At 40.6% G+C, this 23,619-nt stretch overlaps 1 protein-coding gene across 8 annotated transcripts in view; it reads right to left on the reverse strand.

Annotated features, from left to right (window-relative positions):
- Positions 1-23,619, reverse strand: part of igsf5b (immunoglobulin superfamily, member 5b) — a 71,855-nt gene that overhangs the window by 34,951 nt on the left and 13,285 nt on the right. For 7 of the 8 annotated variants that reach the window (XM_059968771.1, XM_059968770.1, XM_059968764.1 and 4 more), the window contains 6 exons: positions 21,648-21,726; positions 19,639-19,953; positions 15,725-16,024; positions 10,686-10,817; positions 9,657-9,681; positions 5,702-5,799 (listed from right to left, as the gene is read on the reverse strand). In XM_059968771.1, coding sequence (XP_059824754.1) covers positions 5,702-5,799; positions 9,657-9,681; positions 10,686-10,817; positions 15,725-16,024; positions 19,639-19,953; positions 21,648-21,693 — 916 coding nt within the window. In that variant the 5' untranslated portion in view covers positions 21,694-21,726. The remainder of the gene's footprint in view (positions 1-5,701; positions 5,800-9,656; positions 9,682-10,685; positions 10,818-15,724; positions 16,025-19,638; positions 19,954-21,647; positions 21,727-23,619) is intronic. The other variant, XM_059968767.1, reaches the window with a different exon arrangement.

The following is a 23,619-nucleotide window of genomic DNA, read 5'->3' on the forward strand; positions in this document are numbered from 1 at the left end:
ATTGTGGGCTAAAGGCCTTATTCCTGTGCTGTTCTGCGCTATGTTCTGAGTAACCATCAGTTCCGAAATCACATAAGCCAGATCAGATCTCTATATAAGTACGTTAATAGACCTGTAGGCTTTTTATGACAATCTAAGAAAAGATTACGTGGCAGGGTGGAGATACGTCTCTATCAAAGGAGGTGTATGACGCTCCTTCCCTCTGCTAGCCCATAGGTCACCTTTGAACTAGGTGTTGCACCTGCTTAGCCCTCTGATCCAGGTCACTTGAAGCCATGGAAGTAGGTGGTACATATCACAAGTCCTGGTTATGCAACCACTGACACCAGGCAAACAACCTCAGAAGGGTATTGATAATGGCTGGGGTCACCCGTCTTGTAAGATTCTGCCCGGAACACAGCAATGGGAAACCACTTCTGTAGAAATATTTGCCAATAACAATCTAGGTCGTGGGACCATGATCACCCACGTCAAACGACTCGGTACATAATGATGATGAAGATAAGATGAGCTTTACTTGTCACATGTACATCGAAATATACAGTGAAATACGTTGTTTGTGTCAAATCAAATCAGCAAGGCTTGAGCTAGGAATTGTTACCACACTTGCCCACATACCATGCCCACAACTCACTAACCATAATCTAGTAGGTTTGTGCTCTTCATTAATAACACCAGACTATAATTACAGAATATGTCTCTGGGCCATTGTTCAGGTCATTGGTTGCTAGTACAATAACCTAACTACTGTCCCACCTTGTTCTTGACCTGCCATATTTATATCTAGCCCTACCCTTCCCAGCAATGTTTCCCCTTTCACATATTTATACAATTCCTTTTGTAAGTAATTACAATCTTCACCCTTTCAGTCATGTACTCCAAATAATAACAAGTAACTACTTCTTATCTCACTTCTGGAGCTAGTGACCTTATTACTGTGTCCTTTAATGATTAACCCTGTGAAGAAACGTCTCATTTCTATATACATTATATGGTTATATACATGTATACAGTTAAATGACAGTAAACTTAACTTGACTTACTTAAAGTAACAATATTGAGCCCCTTAAGTTGAATGCCTAATGTTTCCAAGCAAATGAAGACCCTCCCCTTTGACACCATCTTAGTTAATGTCTTCACACATTTTCTACCTTAAATGTAACATGCAGAGTTGGGCACAGCATTCAAACAAGAGGACATGAGTTGAGAGTTAGGGGGCAAAAGTTTAGGGGTAACACGAGGGGGAATTTCTTTACTCAGAGGATGGTAGCTGTGTGGAACGAGCTTCCAGTAGAAGTGGTAGAGGCAGGATCGATACTGTCATTTAAAGTAAAATTGAATAGGTATATGGACAGGACATTGTTTTCTATTTTAGGATCTTCACTTCCTTTTGCTTTATCTAAATTGAATAAACAAATAACTAATCCTATAGTAAAACATACATTACAAATATGGTTTCAATTTTGTAAATTCTTCTGCTTGAATAAGTTTATCTTATCAAGCCCTATTATATCTAACTTTTTTTTAGCCCTCTTTTATGGATCAAGCCTTTGTGTTATGGAAAAAAGGTACAATATGTTTTTGTGATCTATTTTTAGATAACAGTTTTATGTCCTTTGAACAGCTATCCAATAAATATAATTTGCCTAAATCTCATTTTTTAGATACTTAAAAGTTAGAAATTTCTTGAATAATATGTTACAGTCTTTTCCAAAATCATGTCCAATGGATATTACGGAAAAATTTTAGCTCTGAATCCTTGCCAGAGGGGTTTAGTAGCCATCATTTATAATATGATCGTGAAAATACAGCCAGAAGTATCAGAAAAGATTAAGAAGGAATGGGAAAAAGAACTTCACTGTCTTAAACTCACAGAACAGTGGGAGAAAATTTAACAATTAGTCAATTCTTCTTCTATTTGTGCTAAACATGCCCTAATACAATTTAAGGTTGTACATAGGGCTCTCATGTCCAAGGATAAATTTGCTCTATTTTATTCTTATGTTAATCCAACCTGTGACAGATGTCATTCTGAAGTCACTTCATTGACCCACATGTTTTGGTCTTGCCCCTGTTTGCAAAATTATTGGAAAGATATTTTTGGTATTATTTCAACAGTTCTGAATATTAAATTGCAACCGCATCCTATTACTGTAATTTTCAGTTTACCAATGGTGGATAATAGTTGTTTATCCCCCCCTCAGCCCGGCGGATGATTGCATTTGTTACCTTAATGGCTAGAAGATCTATCCTATTGAACTGGAAAGAAATTAATCCTCCAACTATATTTCAGTGGTTTTCTCAAACTATTTCTTGTTTGAGTTTAGAAAAAATTAGAAGTGTTGTCTTTGACCCTTCAGTTAAATTTGAAGAAACTTGGAGACCATTTATTCAACATTTTCATATGAGCTAAGTTGACTTTTCCTAAACCTTACTCTTATCATCCTTAATTATTTGGATGGAGGTGCGGAGTTATTGACGCTACTGTGTATATTTGACATAATGCAATGGCCCATGTTGGTTAGATTTTTTTTTTCTTTTTTTTTGGTGGGGGGTTCTTATTTTCTCAATTGTTTGTAACCAGTATGAGTTTGGGAGGTTATTATATATGGATTATTATCTATTTGTATTTGTACCTTAACCTATTAATTATGTACTCTCAAGCTCTTTGTATTCATGTTTTATTTATGTTTGTTTAAAATCAATAAACAGATTCAGAAAGAAAAGGTATATGGACAGGAAAGGAATGGAGACTTATGAGCTGAGTGCAGGTCGGTGGGACTAGGTGAGAGTAAGCATTCAGCACGGACTAGAAGGGCCGAGATGGCTTGTTTCGGTGCTGTAATTTTTATATGGTTATATGGTTATATTCCAAAGGAAGACTGAGTTTTAGCTTAGCAGAGAACATAGAGCAAGGAGAGGCCTTTTGGTCCACAATATCTGTGCCAAACAAAATGGAGGGCTATGTAGGAGGGAAGAGTTATGTTGATCTTAGAGTAGGTTTAAAGGCGGCACAACCTTGTGGGGCAAAGGGTCTGTTCTATGTTCTTTGTTCTATAACATTAAATAAATCTACTCCTATTGGCCTGCACCGAATCCATATCTCCTCAGTCCCTCCGTGTTCATGAGTCTCCCTAAATGCCACTTCCATGTCTGATTCTACCAGCACCTCTATCAGCACATTCCAGGTGCTTACCACTCTTGGTATAAAAACCCTTGTCCTTCACACCTCCTTTCAACTGCCCCCACTTTACATCTATGATCTCCAGTGTTTGATGATTCTACCCTGAGCAAGAGACTCTGACTACCTTTGCCTCTCATAATTTTATCACCTTCTGTCAGATCTCCCTCCAGCCACCGACACTGCAGCAAAAACAGTCCGACTCTGTCCAACCTCTCCTCCGAGCTAATACCCCCTAATGCAGGCATTAACCTGGTGAGCCACTCTGCACCCTGGGCAAATCCTCAACAACCTTCCTGTACTGCGGCAACCAGAAAGGAACACAGTACTCCAAATGTGGCCGAACCAAAGTTTTATGCAGTAGCATTGAGACCACTGCATTCAGTTTTGGTTTTGCTTACAAGGAAGGTTTAGACTCAAGATCCATTATCGTTCTTCAGTACATGGGTGTGAAGGAGAACAAAATTGTTGTTACTCTGGATCCAATACAAAAAATATATAAAGAACACAATAAAAAAACAAACAAAGAACAATAAATATAAATATAAAAGCAATGCACGAGTAGCCGTTATGTAAACTCAGTGGCTCAGTTATTGGGTACTCCGGTAAACTTGCTCATTAATGCAAATGTCCAATCAGTCGAGCATGTGGCAGCAACTCAACGTATAAAAGCAGGCAGACGTAATCAAGAGGTTCAGATGTCATTCAGACCAAACATAAGAACGGGCAAGAAATGTGATCCAAGCAACTTTGTCTGTGGAATGATCATTGGTGCTAGACTGGGTGGTTTGAGAGTCTGGGCATCTCAGAAGCTGGTCAGATTTTCACACACAACAGTCGCGAGTTTACAGAGAATGGTGCAAAAAAATCAGCAAAAAAAAACATCTGGTTCTGTGGGAGAAAACACCTCAATGAGAGAGGTCAGAGGAGAATGACCAGACTGGTTCTAGCTGACAGGAAGGTGACAGTAACTTAAGTAAAGCAAACACTGCAACAGTGGTGCGCAAAAGTGCATCTCTGAATGGACAACACACTGGACTTTGAAGTAGACGGGTTACAGCAGCAGCAGATCATGAACATAAATTCAGTGGCCAATTTATTGGGTGCAGGAGGTACCTAGTAAAGTGGCCACATAGTGCATAGACTGATTGTAACACACATAAAGTGACACTAGGTGACGTATATGTAGTGGTGGTGGGGTGGATTAATTAGTGGAGCTGTTGATCAACCAGGTGGCTTAGGGGAAGTAGCTGTTTTTGAGTCTGGTGGTCCTGCTATGGATGCTGCATAGTCTCTTCTGTGATGGGAGTGGGGCAAACAGTCCATGAGCAGGGTGGGTAGGAGTCTTCAAGATATTGCTGGCCTTTTACCAGCACCTTTCTGTATATACTGGATGCCTCTGGTCCTCCAAGCGGACCACAGCCATGTCATAGTGTTTGGAGGCTAGTCTACCTCAATGACCTGGAGAGCTATGTTGGCTGGAGTCAGGGCCTTGTGCTTTGACTCTTGATAGGTTCACCCATGTGACAGGTGATAAGGTAGAGGCCAGACTAAGAGTGGTCCACTGGTCCTCCAGGCTCAGATCAGGGCTAACAACCCTGAATGGTCAAAAAAAAAGATTATGAAAACAGTATAAAAGCTGCCCTAAACAGCAGTGATATAACAGACAGTAACTAACTGTATGTCCTGGATGGTGGGTAGGCTGGTGCTAGTTTTGTTTAACTTCCTTGGTTTTGTAATCAATCTGTTTCTATTAATGCAATTTTCTCTTATTCTTTTAGATCATAAGACCATAAGATATAGGAGCAGAATTAGGCCATTTGGCCCATTGAGTCTTCACCACCATTTCATCATGGCTGATCCATTTTCCCTCTCAGCCCCAATATCCTTCCTTCTCCCCATATCCTTTCAAGCCCTGACCAATCAATAATCTATCAGCCTCTGCCTTAAATATATATACACACTTGGCCTCCACAGCTGCCTGTAGCAACAAATTCCACAGATTCACCACTCTCCAGCTAAAGAAAATCCTCCTCATCTCCATTCTTAAAGGACACCCCTCTATTCTGACGTTGTGCCTTTTAGTCTTAGACTCTCCCACCATAGGAAGCATCCTCTCCACATCCACTCTGTCAAGGCCTTTCTCTATTCATAAAGTTTCAATGAGGTCACCCCTCATTCTTCTGAATTCCAGTTAGTTAAACATCTTCTAACTTATTGAGAAATTTACTAAATATTTAACTGTAGGATTACTCTCTGATTTACCTGAATGCACATGGAAGAACTTAACATAATTCATCACTCTCCTTCCAGTTTCCACTCCTGCTGAGGATAGAAGTAGGCACCATATTGTGTTTTACACTTCTTTAAACGATGTTGCCATGACAACCATTGACTGGCCTGTGTCATGCAATATACTGGAAGTGTGAAATTAGGACTACAAATCAAAGTTGGAGGTAGCAGGAGAAGGGGGGAGGAACAGATTTTCACCTGTGAATGTGACACTCCAAGAGCGCTTACCTGAAGGATACTGCAAATCATTTACACTTTCACTTGACATTCCCATGTTTTCCACTCCATCTGCAGTCACCTCGAGGGGTTTCTTCATTGATATTTTCCTTGAATGATAAATATAAAATGAAATTATTAAATAGCTAAATGCTGCTACTACCTAGGTGAAGGATTTTAGTTGGAGAAAGTAGATGTGGATTTTGGAGCAGCAGGGATTGAAGAAAAAGATTGTTGTTTTCACAGAACTGGAAGAAAGCAGATGGCTCCAGTACAAAATCACAGCTTAAGTGTAAAGGACGTAGTGAATCAAAATATTTTAGAAGTTTTATACATTCCAGATAGGTGAAAAACATGGTTCAATTCATAATTTATCCATCTAGATAATTATACATAGTTGATAACCACTTTATTAGGAACTTCATGTACCTAATAAAATGGCGACTGAGTGCATTTTTATGGTCTTCAACTGCTATAACATACACCTCAAGATTTGATGTTATATGCATTCAGAGATGCTCTTCTGCATACCACTGTTGTAACACATGGTTATTTGAGTTAGTTGCCTTCCTGTCAGCTTGAACCAGTCTAGGCATTCTCCTCTGACCTCTCTCATTAACGAGGCACTTACATGCACAGAACTCTAGACTTTGTAAACTCTAGAGACTGTTGTGTGTGAAAATCTCAGGAGATCAGCAGTTTCTGAGATACTCAAACCACCCGCCTGCCACCAATGATTATTCCATGGTCAAAGTCACATTATATTTCTTCCCCATTCTGACACTTAGTCTGAACAACTGATGAAGGGTTTCTGCTTAAAACATAAACTGTTTATTCCTCTCCATTGGTGCTGCACGACCTGCTGAGTTGTATTTGTCAGTCTGGATTTCCAACATCTGCTGAATCTCTTACATAACTGAACCTCCTAACCATGCCCGCATGCTTTAATGCATTGAGATGCTGCCACATGATTGGCTGATTAGATATTTGCATTAATGAGCAGGTGTACAAGTACTAATGTGGCCACTTAGAGTAAATTCACACTGTATTAATAGCCATCCTGTGGTGGAATTTATACTGCACAGGAGCTTTCTCTCAAGTTGCTTCATCTAATTCCTAACCTTCATATTCTTTCTCACCGAAAGTATTTTATTTTCTACATGACTGCCTGGAGCAGCTGACAGCAGATCAGGTCAGAGCTCTGCAACTCTGCCATATCCACCCACGGACTGTGGTGAACAATTAAACAACTGATATGAGGAGGTTGTTCCGCTTTGTTTGTTCATCGACTGGGCACAAAACATTCCATAACGCTATTCATAAGGGAACCGAGAGATCTCCCAAAACTTCTGAGCAATATTCCTCTCTCAATTAACAAACCGGTAAAAGTTATTAGCTGACTACTTAGCTCCTCTTCTTGTGGAAATTATTTGCCCTTTTTTTCTTCCAAGGCAATAATCACACTATTCCAAGTAGCTATCATTATAGGATACAAGTTAAACTGAAGAACTGAGCTATTACTATTTTTTATTACTAGGGGTGGCCAGTATTACTAGTTAGTACTAGGAGCGGCACGGCAGTGTAGTAGCTGGCACAACATTTCACAGTGGCAGCGACACGGGTTCAATTCCCGCCACTGGGATTAAATTGGGAGATTGCTGGACGGTGCGGCTCGAAAGGCCGGAAAGGCCTTTTCTGCTCTGTATTTTAATAATAATAATAAATATTTCATAGAACATAGAATAGTACAGCACAGTACAGGCCCTTCGGCCCACAATGTTGTGCCGACCTTCAAACCCTGCCTCCCATATAACCGCCCACCTTAAATTCCTCCATATACTTGTCTAGTAGTCTCTTAAACTTCACTACTGTATCTGCCTCCACCACTGACTCAGGCAGTGCATTCCACGCACCAACCACTCTCTGAGTGAAAAACCTTCCTCTAATATCCTCCTTGAACTTCCCTCCCCTTACCTTGAAGCCATGTCCTCTTGAACTGAGCAGTGGTGTCCTGGGGAAGAGGTGCTGGCTGTCCACTCGGCCTATTCCTCTTAATAGCTTGTATGCCTCTATCATGTCTCCTCTCATCCTCCTTCTCTCCAAAGAGTAAAGCCCTACCTCCCTTAATCTCTGATCATAATGCATACTCTCTAAACCAGGCAGCATCCTGGTAAATCTCCTCTGTACCCTTTCCAATGCTTCCACATCCTTCCTATAGTGAGGCGACCAGAACTGGACACAGTACTGCAAGTGTGACCTAACTAGAGTTTTATAGAGCTGCATCATTACATCTTTTCTAGTTGTGTTAGTTTTCAGTTTGTAGTGGAGGGTGTATTGCAATAGAGGACATACATTAAATAATGTTAGGATTTAGAACAAATGCAGCAAAACGAGTGTCACAGATTAATACTGGATTAAGTTACTATACTCGTTCTTAAAGTCGGGAATGACTGACCTGTGGACATGAGTTCAAATCCCATCCTGGGAGCTGAGAATTTAAACTTAAATATTAAGTATGGAATTAAAAGGCATGATGAGAAAACTAGTTGCCATCCTTATAGAGTCACAGAACAATACAGCATAAGAAAAGACCCTTCTGCCCATCTTGTCCATGCTGACCAAGATGGCCACCTAAGCAAGTCCCATATGAGGGATGAAAATCTGCTTTTCCTCATCTAGTCTGGTTCATATGGGTCTCAAGAGCAGGGATTCTCAACCTTTTTATACTATGGTCCAATACCATTCAGCAAAGGGGCTGTGGACCCAGGTTGGGAAATTTTAGACCCACTCTTCAATACCCCTTAGAGTGGCCAGCCAGGAGGTATATAACCACATGGTAGAGTAACAGTTAGCACAGTCACTTTATAGCCTCTGATATAAGATCAGGTTCGATTCCTGCCTCTGTCTGTAAGAAGTTTATACGTTCACCCTGTGAACATGTGTGTTTTCCCCAGGCGCTCTGGTTTCCTCCCACATTCCAAAGACACACGGTTAGGATTAGTGAATTGTGAGCAGACTATGTTGGCACCAGAAGCGTAGTAACATTTATGAACTGCTCAGCACAATCCTTCCTGATTTGATTTGATGCAAACAACACATACCACAGTGTGTTTCAATGTACACATGACAAAGAAAGCCAGCCTTGAGTAATCCACTCAGTGCATTCACTTAGGAAAGAGGAGTATATGCAGAGCTTGCTAGTAATATATCTCGGTAAATTAGTAACTTCTATAAGAACCGGTACTTCCATTTGTATAGCACCATTCCTATAATGAAAATATTCCAAGACACTTCATAGGACTGTTATCAATTTTAAATAGCCCTACTTTGACGCACAAGGGAACCTTTTGGAAGCTGACCAAAAGCTGAGATTAGGAATAACAGAGGAAAAGGAGACAGGGATTTTGGGAGAGCTTTCCTGAAGCAATTCCCTTTCCATGAAGACATGACCAGCAGTACTGAAGCTGTTAAATTCAAGGATGCTCAAGGCACCAAACTTAGAGTTATAGAGTCATGCTGCATGAAAATAGGCCTTTCGGACCAACTGATCCATGCCTACCAAGATTCCCATCTAAGCTAGTCCCATTTGCCTCATATCCTTCTGAACAAGGGGTCCAGGGACCTCTTGCCTAATGGTATTAGTCCATGGCATAAAAAAATTTTCAGAGAGTCTAAACCCTTTTCCTGTCCAGGTACCTTTTAAATGTTGTCAATAACTTCCTCTGACCACTCTGGGCAATAAAATTGCCGCTCAAGTTCCTGTGAAATCTCTCCCTTCTCACCCTAAATGGGAGGAGAGCAGGAATCTCAGAGAGTTTGTATGGCTGGGTTCATATTGGCTCAACAAGTCCATACTAACCATATGCCCTCTCAGTTAGTCTCAATTTCCTGCTTTCAGCCCATAGTCCTCTAAGCCCTGACCTTCCACGCACATTCCATACAAAAAAATTAATGCACGCCTACTTACCTTAACTCACTCTGGTAGCTTGTTTCTAAAATCAAAAGAAAAATGAAATTATAAAGGAGCAAATTAATTTGGATGGCATAATAGTGTAGTGGTTAGCACAACACTTTACAGTAGAGGCAACCCAGTTTCAATTGCCGCTGCTGTCTGTAAGGAGTTTGTACGTTCTCCCATTGACCACATGGATTTCCTCGGTATACTCCAGTTTCCTCCCTCAGTCCAAAGACGCACTGGTTAATAGGTTAATTGGTCATTATAAATTATCCCATTATGAGGCTCTGATTAAATCGGGAATTGCTGGGCAGCATAGCTTGAAGGGCCAAAAGGCCTGTTCAGCGCTGTATCTCAGTTAAAGGTCCACATAAAGGGACAAAACACGCCTGAGAAGGCAGCCCAGTGTCCATAATTGAGGCTTTCAAATGATATAACCATCTCAATGTGCTACACAGAAGTTAGTTCAATCCTTTTTGCTCCATCTTGGGAGAACATCTGAAACCCAGTTTAAACCATGTTTTGACAAAACTGGATATGAATCACTGAGTTATCTAGAATCAAGGGCTTCAGACAATAATCTATGCCTCATTATTTTACACAGAGAGCAGTGAATATGTGGAACATATTGTCTGCAAATAAATGACTAACATTGGCAACTATTTGTCCTTGACTAATTCAAGGTAGCTACTTAGCAAAGGGATCAATTGAGAATTCTTTTTTCAAGGCTTTTTCCTCCCCCATGCCTTCATTTGTTACTATCATTGTCAGAAATTAATTTATTATGTTAACATCAAATAATATAGATCACTCCAGCTCACTTGAATAGAATGACAGTCAAAGACTCTGCTACCACAGATAAAATCCATCAGGCATGCTGTGCAGTAAGACCCTAGGCCCTAGGGTAATACGGTATACCAACTCACTATGCACATTCATAAATATAATACAAAGTCTGTTAAGTAAAGAGCAAGCATGTTAAGTAAAGCTGTACATACATAAGTTCATCTTTTAAAGGACTAAGAGAAAATTGAAACTAACCATCTTGCTTTCTTCGTTTTATGCAGAAAATAATCACAATGATGAGTATGATCAGCAGGATGGCCACAACGATTGGCACCACAATGGCAACAATTAGCCAGGTCTGATCCGTGCCAGCTGTAGAAGTCAAAGCTACAGAGGATTAGTACACATTTGAGAACATTCCCCACCGACAGGCGCACATTAAGAGAGAGTGATGTCACAAGGAAGCAGCATCCATCATCAAGGAGCCCATGCTCTCTACTTACTCGTTTCCATAGATGCTGCCTGGCCTGCTGAGTTCCTCCAGCATTTTGTGTGTGCTGCTCTCTACTTACTATTGCTTTCAGGGAGGTTGTTCAGGAGCCTTAGGTTCCACATCACCAGGTTCAGGAACAGTTGTTACCCTTCAACCATCAGTCTCCGGATCCAGCATGGATAGTCTCACTCACCGTGACACTGGAATAATTCCACAGCCTGTGGACTCACTCTCAAGGACTGTATAACTCGTGTTCTCAGTATTATTGATTTGTCTATTATTAATTACTATTCTTTTGCATTTGCACAGCTTGTCTTCTTTTGCATATTGATTGTCATTCTTTGTTTGAGAGTAGTTTTTCATTGATTATACTGTATTTCTTTGTCCTACTGTAAATGCCAGCAAGAAAATGAATCTCAGGGCAGTATATAGTAACATATACGTACTTTGATAATGAATTTACTTTGAACTTTAAACATTTCCTAATAATAGAATCATTTTGAGACAGTAGATGAAATGTAAACAGGGTAAACCAGGTAAAAATCAGGCAGTACCAGTAAACTTGAGAATACAATCCCAAATTCACTCTACCTAACCCAAAATATGCCTCTGACTTGGATATGATTTGTAGACGCTGGCTTTCTCATTTGTCCACTTTTATCTGAGCCCAAGTGTTAGGAAGCTGTTTAACTTTGAGTTTACAATGGTAGAATTCAGCCCTGTTGTCACCACGTATCTACACTCAGTGGCCACTTTATTAGGCGCACCTGTACACCTGCTCAGTAATGCAAATATCTAATCAGCCAATCATGTGGCAGCAACTCAATGCATAGAAGCATGTAGAGACAGTCAAGAGATTCATTGGTTGCTCGGACCAAACATCAGTTTGAGGAAGAAATGTGATCTAAGTGACTTTGACCGTGCAATGATTGTTGGTGCCAGACGGGGTGGTTTGAGTATCTCAGAAACTGCTGATCTCCTGGGATTTTCACACACAACGGTCTGCAGAGTTCATAGAGAATGGTGAGAAAATGTTTTTAAATATTCAGTAAGCAGCAGTTCTGTGGGTGAAACATCTTGTTAATGAGAGAGGTCAGCGGACAGTGGTCAGACTGCTTCAAACTGAGAGGAAGGCAACAGGAAATCAAATAACCTCACGTTACAACAGTGGTGTGTAGAAGAGCATTTCTGAATGCATAACACATAAAATCTTGAAGTGGATGGGCTGCAGCAGCAGAAGACCATGAACATACTGTAAACTCAGTGGCCACTTCATTAGGCACAGGAAGTACTGATAAAATGAATACTGAGTGTACACCCACAGCTTTCATGTCAGTAAATTGCCAGACAGGTTTCCACTTTCCTTTAAGGAAATTAAGATCAATTCTTGTACCTTCACCATCACACGCCTGGCATAAATTGGCTCAGCACAGACTATCAAACTGAATCCAGGAAGGCTGAGCTGTTGGAAGAGTTAATACTATCCAGTTTAGTAAGTTATAATGAAAACCCAAAGTATCCCAAATTTCAACAATAGCTACAAAGTGCTTTGAAATGTCTGAAATCTTCAAAGGCATTGTACAAATATAATATTTATTTTATTTTCATCACTGGATACTACAGCTGGATATGCCTCTCTGTAAAACATTCTGTGGTATCTATGACACAAGAGATTCTGCAGATGCTGGAAATCTGCAGCAACACACTCAAAATGCCGGAGGAAATCTATGGAGGGATATGAACGGTCCTGCTGTAGGGTCTAAGCTCGAAATACTGACTGTTCATTGCCCTAAGTACAGGCTCACTGACCTACTGAGTTCTTGAAGAATTTTGTGTGTGTGCAGTAGTATCTTTGTTACTTTAGAGTGCAAATACATTGAGATTTGTCCGTCAAAGTAAATTATAACATTAGCAAAATTTTTTAAAAGGATAAGTTGTCAATTAATCGATCTAACTCTCAAATGTGTTGGTAACTTTTGATCAGGGGGATATTGGACTGATATCCTTTCCCCTAAAATTCCCCTAAAAGAAGGTATGTGGTTGCCTTAGCAGACAAGGTGAAGAAGAATCCTAGGGTATCCTACAGATATGTTAAGACCAAAGAGCTGCAAGGGACCAATTTGGTCCTCTTGAAAATCAGGATGGTAATTCATGCATGGAGCCAAAAGAGATAGGAGAGATCTTAACTGCATTATTGTGCATCTGTATTTACTCAGAAGGACACAGAGTCTATAGAAGTGAGGCAAAATGGCATCAACTTCATGGACTCTATACAGATTACAGAGGAGGAGGTGTTTGCTCTCTTGGGGTAAATTAGGGTGAATAAATCCCCAGGACCTAACAAGGAGCTCCTTCAGACCCTATGGAAGGCAAGTGAAGAAATTGCTGGGTCCTAGCAGAGATATTTAAATCATCCTTAGCAACAGGTGAAGTACCAGAGGACAGGAGGATAGCTAACATTGTTTTGCTGTTTAAGAAAGGCTCTACAAATTAGCGAGAGAATTATAGGTTGGTAAGCCTGATGTCTGTAGTCTGAAAATTATTGAAAGGTATTCTGAGGCACTGGATAGAGGAGTATTTGGATTGACAGGGACTGATTAAGGATCGTTAACCTGGCTTTGTGCGTGGTAGGTCATGTCTAACCAATCTTAAGAGTTTTTTGAGGAAGTTACCAGGAAGGCTGATGAAGGAAAGGCAGTGGATGTTGGCTATGTGGACTTTAGTAAGGCATTTGACAAGGTCCCACATTGGAGGTTGGTCAGAAAGGTTCATTTACTTGGCATTCAATTAAATTAAATTAGACATTGGCTTTGTGAAAGAAACTAGAGTGTGTAATTGATGGTTACCTCTCTGACTGGAGGACTGTGACTAGTGGAGTGCCGCAGGGATCAGGACTGGGTCCATTTCTGTTTGTCATGTATAGCAATGATCTGGATAATAATGTGACTAACTGGATCAGTAAATTTCTGGATGACACCAAGATTGGGAGTGTAGTGGACGGCGAGGAAGACTATCAGAGTTTGCAGCGGGACTGGGACCAGCTGGAAAAATGGGCTGAAGAATAGCAGATGGAATTTAATGCAGACAAGTGCGAGACAAGTAAAGGTAGGTCTTACACAGTGAATGGTAGGGCACTGAAAAGTGTTGTAGAAAAAAAGGGGATCTGGGAATACAGGTCCATAATTCATTGAAAGTGGTGTCACAGATAGATAGGGTCATAAAGAAAGCTTTTGGCATATTGGCCTTCATAAATCAAAGAACAGAGTACAGGAGGAAGAAGTATAAAAATTGCTGAGGCCTCATTTGGAGTATTGTGTACAGTTTTGGTCACCTGCCTACAGGAATGATGTAAATAAGGTTGAAAGGATGCAGAGAAAATTTACAAGGATGTTGCCAGGGCTGGAGGACCTGAGTTATAAGGAAGTATTGAATAGGTTAGAAATGTTTTCCTTGGAACATAGAAGACTGAGGGGAGATTTGATAAAAGTATATAAAATTATGAGGGATATAGATAGGGTAAATCCAAGCAGACTTTTTCCACTAAGGTTGGGTGGGACTACAACTAGAGGTCATGGGTTAAGGACGAAAGGTGAAAAGCTTGAAGGGAATATGAGGGTAAAGTTCTTCACTCAGAGGTTCATGAGACTGTGGAATAAGCTGCCAGAGCAAGTGGTGCATGCAAGCTTGATTTCAACATTTAAGAGAATTTTGGATAGGTACGAAGATGGCAGGGGTACGGAGGGCTACGGTGCAAGTCGATGACAGCAGGCAGTTTAAATGGGTCGGCACAGACCAGATGGGCCAGAGAACCTGTTTCTGTTCTATGCTTCTCCATAACTGTATTTCATTAGAATGCATTGGCTTTAAACACTATCAGAAAACTAGCAAATTGTTAAATACCATTAATTGATTTTAAATTTGGAAAAGGGGGGAACAAACCGTAATATTGCAAATTTCTAATGCATAAACATAGGAACCTTGGAAAAATTGTCTCTGTTCACCATTGCTATTGTACTGGAGAGAGAGCTGGTTGTGTGATAAATTCAGTGTAGTTATTTGATGAGGATGTGACTTAGATAGTTTTATATGTACTCTTGATTTTAAAGAAAGTCAATAGATTAAACTGACTTTAATCACCTCTGGTGGTACACACCTCCCAATTATACCAATTAGAAATTGGCTTTAGAATCCTTGAAGGCATGAATACCAAACATCATAGGATAAAAATCACTATTGGTTACAAATCCAGTAGTGTTTTTGCATTGTACATTTAATAAATATGGTTCTATTCTCCTCATTATTGTGGTTGTCTGCTTCCCTATAAATAAGGATAAAGTTAAAAAAAAAATAAGTTTATACAATTATCTTCTTTGTCACCGAAGTCATTCTGTGGATTCCTGTGAACGACCAGTGGTCCCTTTCAGAAGCCAGTCCTCAGAAGAGGACTCAGTAGATAAATGTCAGGAAGTTTCAGCCTAATCCTATCTTCATTTATTGTGCCCCCACAAAACATTTCATCAGAATCAAGGAATGATTAATGACTTTCATGCCCTTGGTCTAGGCCAGTACGGTAAACAATATTGTTTTTTTTTCTCACAAGCAGATACATCTAGTACCATATTCTCCAGGAAACAAAGTTGAGGTATACCTTGCAATGCTCCATTCCCTATACGACAGTCATCCATCTGTGGTACCTTCCCGTAGACTAGGATTGAAATAACTCTCATCTCTAAGATCAGACAGTAAATCACAGTATTAAATAAGCCCTTCTTCACCCCAATGCACAAAGCACTACACTAACCTGGTTTCACAGTGATGGATAGTTCAGCAGATTTAGGCTGAGGAAGAGCTTTGATGTCAGCCTGACAGATGATCTTGGCATTAGCGCTAAGGGTGAGATTTAAAATGCTGATGGCATTGTAGAGATTTTTTGAAGACTGTTGGATGGTGGTGCTGTACATTTGCGAATCAACCACTGTTCCATTATTTTTCCACTCAATGATCGGTGCAGGATTCCAGCCCTCTGCCTTACAGACGATATCCGAGGCATGGTTTACCACAACAGATGAAATCAGCTTCTCAAAATATACTGTTCCATCAACTGTGAATAGAGTAAGAGCAGGGATTTTGGTTTGCATGTTGTTTTAACAGTGATGAACTTGCCATTCAAGTTAACAAATATATATATATATAGAACTCTGAAGACAGAACAGTACAGCACAGTGCAGACCCTTTGGCCCAGGATGTTGTGCAGACCTTTTCACCTAGTCCAAGATCAATCTAACCCTTCCCTCCCACATAGCCTTTTACGCTTCTTTCATCCAAGTGCCTATCAAAGAGTCTCTTAAATGTCCCTAAAATTTCCCCTCTACCACCATCCGGAGCAGAGCACTCCATGCACCCAGCACTCCCTATGTAAAACAAAGCTAAACCTCGTCTGGAGGTTTGGCCGCACTTTCCAGCTTCCACCCACGTTCTAAAGGCGCACTTGGAGGTTGAATTACCCCGACAGTAGGTATGGAAAGTGGGGGGAAAAAAGTGAAAGGGGAGTTGGAAAGCAAGCGAAAAAGAATAAGGTGTAAGTCTGCAGAGGAATAACTGAATGGAACCAGTTGGAATGCTCTGTGGGATGAGTCAAATGGCCCCATTCTCTGTTATAGCTCTAGCAGTACTTAAAGAACTAATACATAGTTTACTCATAAGTTATACACTCTCAGAGACCGCTTTATTAGGTATATCATCGTCATTATCATCGTAGTGCTGCCATACCCAGCTTCAAGACCATCCAAGTAGAGTGAGGTGTATATTATTGTTTTGTACTTTATTTTTAGTTAAGTTTTCACACTGTTAAGTGTGTTTTTAAATGTTGTTGCTGTAACAAAAGAACCTCCCACTGTGGATCAATAAAGTACACATTATTATGGCTATTATTATTATTATTATTATTAGGTGTCGTGTCATATGACATGGGGCGATCATGGCCTTTCCATGACCACAATTGTTCTTGACAAATTTTTCTACAGAAGTGGTTTGCCACTGCCTCTTTCTGGGTAGTATCTTACAAGACTGGTGACCCCAACCATTGCCAATGCTCTTCAGAGATTGTCTGCCTGATGTCAGTGGTTGCATAACCAGGACTTGTGATATGCACCAACTCCTCATACGACCATCCACCACCTGCCCCCTGGCTTCACATGACCCTGATCGGGGGGAGAGGGGGCGGCTAAGCAGGAGTTACGCCTTGCCCAAGGGTGGCCTTCTAGCTAGCGGAGGGAAAAAGCGCCTTACACCTCCTTTGGTAGAGACATATCTCCACCCTGCCGCTGTTTACAGGAGGTACCTAATAAAGTGGCCACTGAGTGTAAACCTTCTGCTGCTGCAGACCATCCACTTCAAGGTTCCATGTGTTGTGCATTCAGAGATGCTCTACTGTGCACCACTATTGTAACACATAACTATTTGAGTTACTGTTGCCTTCATGTCAGCTTGAACCAGTCTGGCCATTCTCCTCTGACCTCCCTCATTAACAAGGTGTTTCTTTTGCCCTTAAAACAGCTGCTCACTGGATTTTTTTTTTGGTTTATCCGCCATTCTCTGTAAGCTGAAGTCTGTTTGTTGCTCATGAACATCCCAGGAGATCAGCAGTTACTGAGATATTGCAACTACAGCGTCTGGCGCCAACAATCATTCCACCATCAAAGTCACTTAGATCACATTTCCTCCCCATTCTGATATTTGGACTAAACAACAACTCAACCTCTTGACCACGTCTACATGCTTTTGTGTATTGCGTTGCTGCCAAATGATTGGCTGATTACATATTTGCATTAACGATCAGCTATACCTGATAAAGTGGACACTGAGTGTATACACCTATAACACAAAATAAATTCAGTAAGGAAATTGGTCCCAAAACACGTTTTGTGCTTATGTTTATGAAAGAAGATGTATTAAACCTTCTAAAGATAGTGGAGAACTGTAGAACTACAATGAATGAAAATTATCAAGGTAAATTTCCAAGCATAATTCAATACTAGTTCATTTCCTTAAACAAGCTTGATGTACTCTGGCCCAGCTGAGTGGTCACGTGCTTAAAAATATTCATGCAAAGCTTCTTGGAGCACCTTGCTGCATAATAGATAATACATTAATGCAAGCTAGTATTGGAAACATAAATAACTACTGCATATCTACTCCCCTGGGAAAGGCGTGATTATGGCTGTATGCAGAGGTAAATAAAAAGGACTAAGCAAGATAAAAGATTTCCTTGCTTGCTTGAAGAGTGTGAACAACTGAAACAGACAACAATCAAAGCACACAAGATGAAAAAAAACTGAGGAGGAGATGGGAAAGAATTGCCTTCAGTCCAGTAGTTGAAACATACAGAAAACCATAATAATGCATTTCTTTTGATCTATCAGATAGCCTTTGTAACCCCTGTCTTAACTCCTTTCCCTTCCACATCTCCTGCTCGAAGCTTCTGATCCTGTTAGATGAAAGAGTGGTTTGATCATTGGCTCACAATATAGACTGCAGTTGGTCACAGCGCAAACCCAGAACCTGAAATGGCTGGCACAAGGCTCATTCTGCCAATTGTCTTTAAACCATCCTGACACAGGTAACCATTAGATGTAGCGAAGGCTCAAAGCAGAGGCCAAAATATTTTATAAAGGGTTAAGAATGCAAGAACCAAAGATGTATTAGAGATTAATAGTAAGTTGAAAGAAGAGAGAATATTTCGTAAACCATTTAAAATGTTTCAAAGGTACTTTTAAACCCATAAAGGTAATCTTGGTCATGCAGAATTCCCACTTGGTAGTTTTCTGTTAGTCTGTGCACAATGTTATAAAATGGCTGGAGAGTCTGAGAATCTTCTGCTCTATGTTCATATGTTTGTATTTAATAATGAAAAAGAGGAAAAATGACAGAGAATAGAATGAAGTACAAAAGGGAAAAAATGGTGAAAAAATACTCAGTAGAAAGGGATGTGGAGGCAGTATTTCAGGTCGAGGACTTACCATCAAAATTAGAAAATTATATATTTCCAACCTTTGCCTGCCTTTCTGGACACACTGCAACATTTATTTAACCATTCACACCTTCTCTGAATACACCTTTTGTTCCTTTATTTTTCTCTTTTCATCATTTCCTTCACTCTGCCATTTTCTTCTGCATCAATGATCTTCCCCCAGAGGTCTTTCAAGTGGTGCTTTTCATTGCATCGAAATAAACATAAGTTCCTATCCCCTCACCAATATATTCATCATTGATGCCCTCCCTATCATCCCTGTTGAGGACACTCACAATTTAAACAAAGGGAGTTGAATATTTATTTTTTATTATTATTTATCCGTTTATTGAAATATAACACAGAATAGGCCCTTCCAGAAGTTCAACCTGTACCACCCAGCAATCCACTGATATAGTACTAACCTAATCATGGGACGATTTACAATGGCCAATTCATCTACCAACCGGTATGTCTTTGGACTGTGGGAGGAAACTGAAGCACCCGGAGGAAACCCACAGTCACAGGAAGAATGTACAAAATCCTTACATACAGTGGCAGGAATTCAACCCTCTTCTACTGTCCTGTAAAGCTTAGTGTTAACCACTACACTACCGTGCTGCCCCTTAACTAGTCCTCCTTTTAATTATCTCTACTCAACAGACAACAACCTCAGATTCCAAATCATTTAAAGCATTAGTACTGACCCTGTACAAACAAAAATGCCTCTTTTTGTCCGTCAGTTTGGATGCTGCAGCTCACGGTCATGTTTTCTTCCATGCTCACTGATGAGATGATAAGTTCTGAAGTAAAAGCAGTGTTAGTTGAATAATTCCGTTGCCCAAATTGAGGATCTGTTATAATTGGTCCTTCTTTTACAACAGTAAGGATGGGTATCGAGCCCATTAACCAGATGATAACACTCCACGGTTCTGAAACTGTGCAGTTGAACGCAGCATCAGCATGAAGCAAAGCATAGACATTTTTTGGACCTGCTATGATTTGAGTAGATAAACACACACCTAAAAGATAAACAGTTGAGAGAGCATAAATGTAACATTGAGAAAAGTGGCTGTGAAATTCTTTAAGAAAGGAAAAAGTTGGCAATCAATGACCTCTTGGCTTTCAAGCCTGTAACAGTACAATTGCATGAATAAACTTCCCTCAACATCTGGATATCATACAATAGAGACTTCAAAAGCAATGCGAATCTAACTAGTGCGTGCCTCCTGTGAAATGGTGCCGATGGCAGATGGATGATTGTCTACTTTTAATAAAATATAAACTTTTGCTACTACTATTAGGTGATTTTTGAATCAGGCGGCCTGCAGATAATGAACACTGATCTGAACTGCACTGAAATGTGCTTTTTGTGTTTCATTTTCTGTGTTCTCAGTTTTTTTTTGTTGCAATTTTGAATGCATGTGGGAAGAAGGGGCGGTTGATGTTTAATGTTTTTCTTTGAACAGGTTAGTTCCATGGTACTTTGTTTCGGGACTGTCTGTGGAGAAGACAAACTTCAGGGTTATATACTGCACACATACTTTAATAATGTACATTGAACTTGGACTTATTCAAATACAGAGGCTTGTAATTGGGCCTGTGGCCAAATTTTTGCTGTTGAGAGGTTTGCTGTTGAACCCTGAACCAATCCAAACCCACCACTCTCCTCAAAGGCAAGACTCACACTTCCCATGATCCTCCTCTCTCATTCTCAGTGTTGCCAGAGAAGCTGATGATTTAGACTCCAAATCTTCATCTCTGACTGGATTACAGTGGCTTGCCTGTATGAATCCTCAGAGAACAATATCTGGGCCATGTATCAGGACAATAATCCTTGTGCCTGTCCTTACCCCATTGAAAAAAAAGGCAAACAATCTGCCCAATATTTGTGCACTTTCTTTCTGACATTTTGGATCCTTAGAGTCTGAAAAGCACCTGAAGAAATGGTGTCGCACAAATCAATTTAGGTCATTAGTTCTGTTGCAAGAGGGAAATTTGAACTTCATTTTTCTATTTAAACATAATGGCTTTGAATTTAAACAGAACTATAAAAAAATGGTGCATTCCAGTATGTAGAACATAAAGGAAATGATATCTCAATTATAAGCAAATAACAGGATTAGTGTTGTTGCACTTGATGGTAGGAGATATCCCGAAGAAAATATGGTTTACAACTTCCATGTCACTTTCAAGTCATCCCAAAGCACAGCCAGTGAAATACAAAGCAAACTGGATCAATGAAGGCAAAACTTACAGCAATCAATTTTTGCATAGCAAGCTCCAGCAAATGTTCTGATGATCTGATACAGTGATGTTTTTCGACCAGTTTTATTAGGTGTTCCTGGGTCAATAGGGTGGTGCAATAGGTGACTGGATGGAGACACCTTTATTGTGGGCTACACTAAACCACGTCCATCCCAATCCAGCTACTTCCTTTCATTGTCAATTCTGATCCTAATTCCTCTATCTGTCTACTTCTCCCATGCCTGACCTACAGAGCTCAGATCTCTCTTCTGCCATGAAGTCCTCTCATTCATCCCCTCCTCCTTCAACACGCAGGTGTCCAACGCTTTCCTCCTAATCTTGATTTCTGCACAAACCCAATTGAGCCTATGGTTGTCAAAACACCACTCTTTTCATTCAGGGGAGGGTGGGATCTATTTCACTACAGCTGTGTATTATGAAAACTGATCTCTATAGACAGGATACTCACCTAATGAGAAGCTAAACAGTGCTAGATGTGTTGTAATCGCCACCATGGTGTACCAGGGATTTTACGTTAAATGTGATGCCTGAAATAAGAAACATATGGATTATTAAAATAATTATTGCAGTAACTTACAGTAATGCTCAATTAAATAATATTTCTGACTGGTGATATAACTGAAAAAAAGCTGAAAAAATTTAGGCAGCAGGGTAGCATAATGGTTAGTGTAACCCAAGTACAGCGCCAATAACCAGGGTTCAATTCCCATTGTACGTTCTCCCCATGAGTGTGCACATTTGCTCCGGTGCTCCAGTTTCCTGTCACATTCAAAAGCCAAGGTTAGCTTGTCAGTTGGTCACATGGACGCAATGGGGCAGTGTGGGCTCGTTCAGCCAGAAGAACCTGTTGCCACGGTGGACCTCTAAATAAATAAATTCTCACCAGAACTGTTTTGGGCATGTAAGAGCAAATGTTAATCTGACAGGACAAATGACATTCCACAAACAGAGTGGGAGACACATAAGGAACAGTGGACACTAGTCTCCCTAAAATAGACAGAGAAAGGGATTGATTCTGCTGCTCGTCCACACAGGCCGTAACAGGTGTGTGGAAATTTATTTATTTAGCGATACAAGCCCTTCCAGCCTAACAAGCCATACCACCCAGCAACCCACCTATTTAGCCCTTGCCTAATTTCAGGATAATTTACAATAACCAATTAACTTACTAAGTGGTACGTCATTGGACTGTGGGAGGAAACCGGAGCACCCGGAGGAAAGCCATAGAGTGCAGCACAAACTCTTTACAGATGATGCCAGAATTGAACTCTGAACTCTGGAATATCCTGATCTGTACATCCAACATGGTAGCTGACAGCACATAACATCACAATCAACGTAAATAAAACAGAAAGTAGTGGAAATGGTCAGCAGGTCAGGGAGTATTTAGACAACAGATATAATGATTTCTCTTGAAAACTGTCAGTTAGATCATCGGGTATAAAAGATGGGATGTCATGGTGCAGTTGTGCAAGATGTTGGTGAGACCACTCTTGGAGAATTGTGTTCGGTTTTTGTCACCATGCTGTAGGAAAGATGGAAAGTGTGCAGAAAAGATTTACATGGATGCTGCCAGGATGGAGTTAGACGGAGAGGTTGGACAGGGTTATACCCTGGAGTGTAGGAGACTGAGAGGTAATCATGAGAGGCAGTTAATTTAATTTGCTGGCCCGCAATGAGTGGCATAATCCTGCTACCCTTCTTGAATAAAAGTATCTAATTTGGTGTCCTACAGGCATCTCGTTCCTCACCGTGGCCGTCAAGATTTAAATTACCCTAAATTCTAAGCCTCAAACTCTGAACTCGATGACTTGCACACTGGGGGTGTCACCTGCTCTCATGACTCCTACTCACAGAGATATCCAATCCCAGGACCTATGGACCCAGAAGGATTTGCTGACCTAGTGGGCCACCAACCTCTCCCTCACTGGTCTTTGTGTAGTGTAAATGGGTATTTAAATACTTTGTCATATCATGAGGGGTATTTAATATCATTTAAATTATGAGGGACTTTCAGAACATGAATTCTTCAACCGCTCTTCAAAAGTTTGAACAGGGCATAACTGCACAAGCGCATGGAGGTGGGCCAGTGAGAACAGCGGGAAGAGTTTAAAAAGAAGACAGCTTTACAGAGCGGGCTTCAGAGCACCAGGCATTCGAGTAGAAGCAGACAGAGTAGGAAGGCTTTGGCTCAACGGGGCTTCGGCAATAATGGGTCGAGGCAAGGTAGGTTATCTGCTTAGAAATCAGACAGAAAGTATGTGTGTGAGGCTGGTTTTCTGTGCTCAGTGTCAGATGTGGAAAGACCGGGAGACTCCCAGCCTCCCAGACGGCCACATCTAGACCAGGTGTGTCGAGCTGCAGCTCCTTAGGGACCGGGTTAGGGAACTGGAGATGCAGCTTGACAACCTTCGTCTGGT

This window comes from Hypanus sabinus, chromosome 4 (assembly GCF_030144855.1).
Source record: "Hypanus sabinus isolate sHypSab1 chromosome 4, sHypSab1.hap1, whole genome shotgun sequence".
NCBI classification, from domain to species: domain Eukaryota; kingdom Metazoa; phylum Chordata; class Chondrichthyes; order Myliobatiformes; family Dasyatidae; genus Hypanus; species Hypanus sabinus.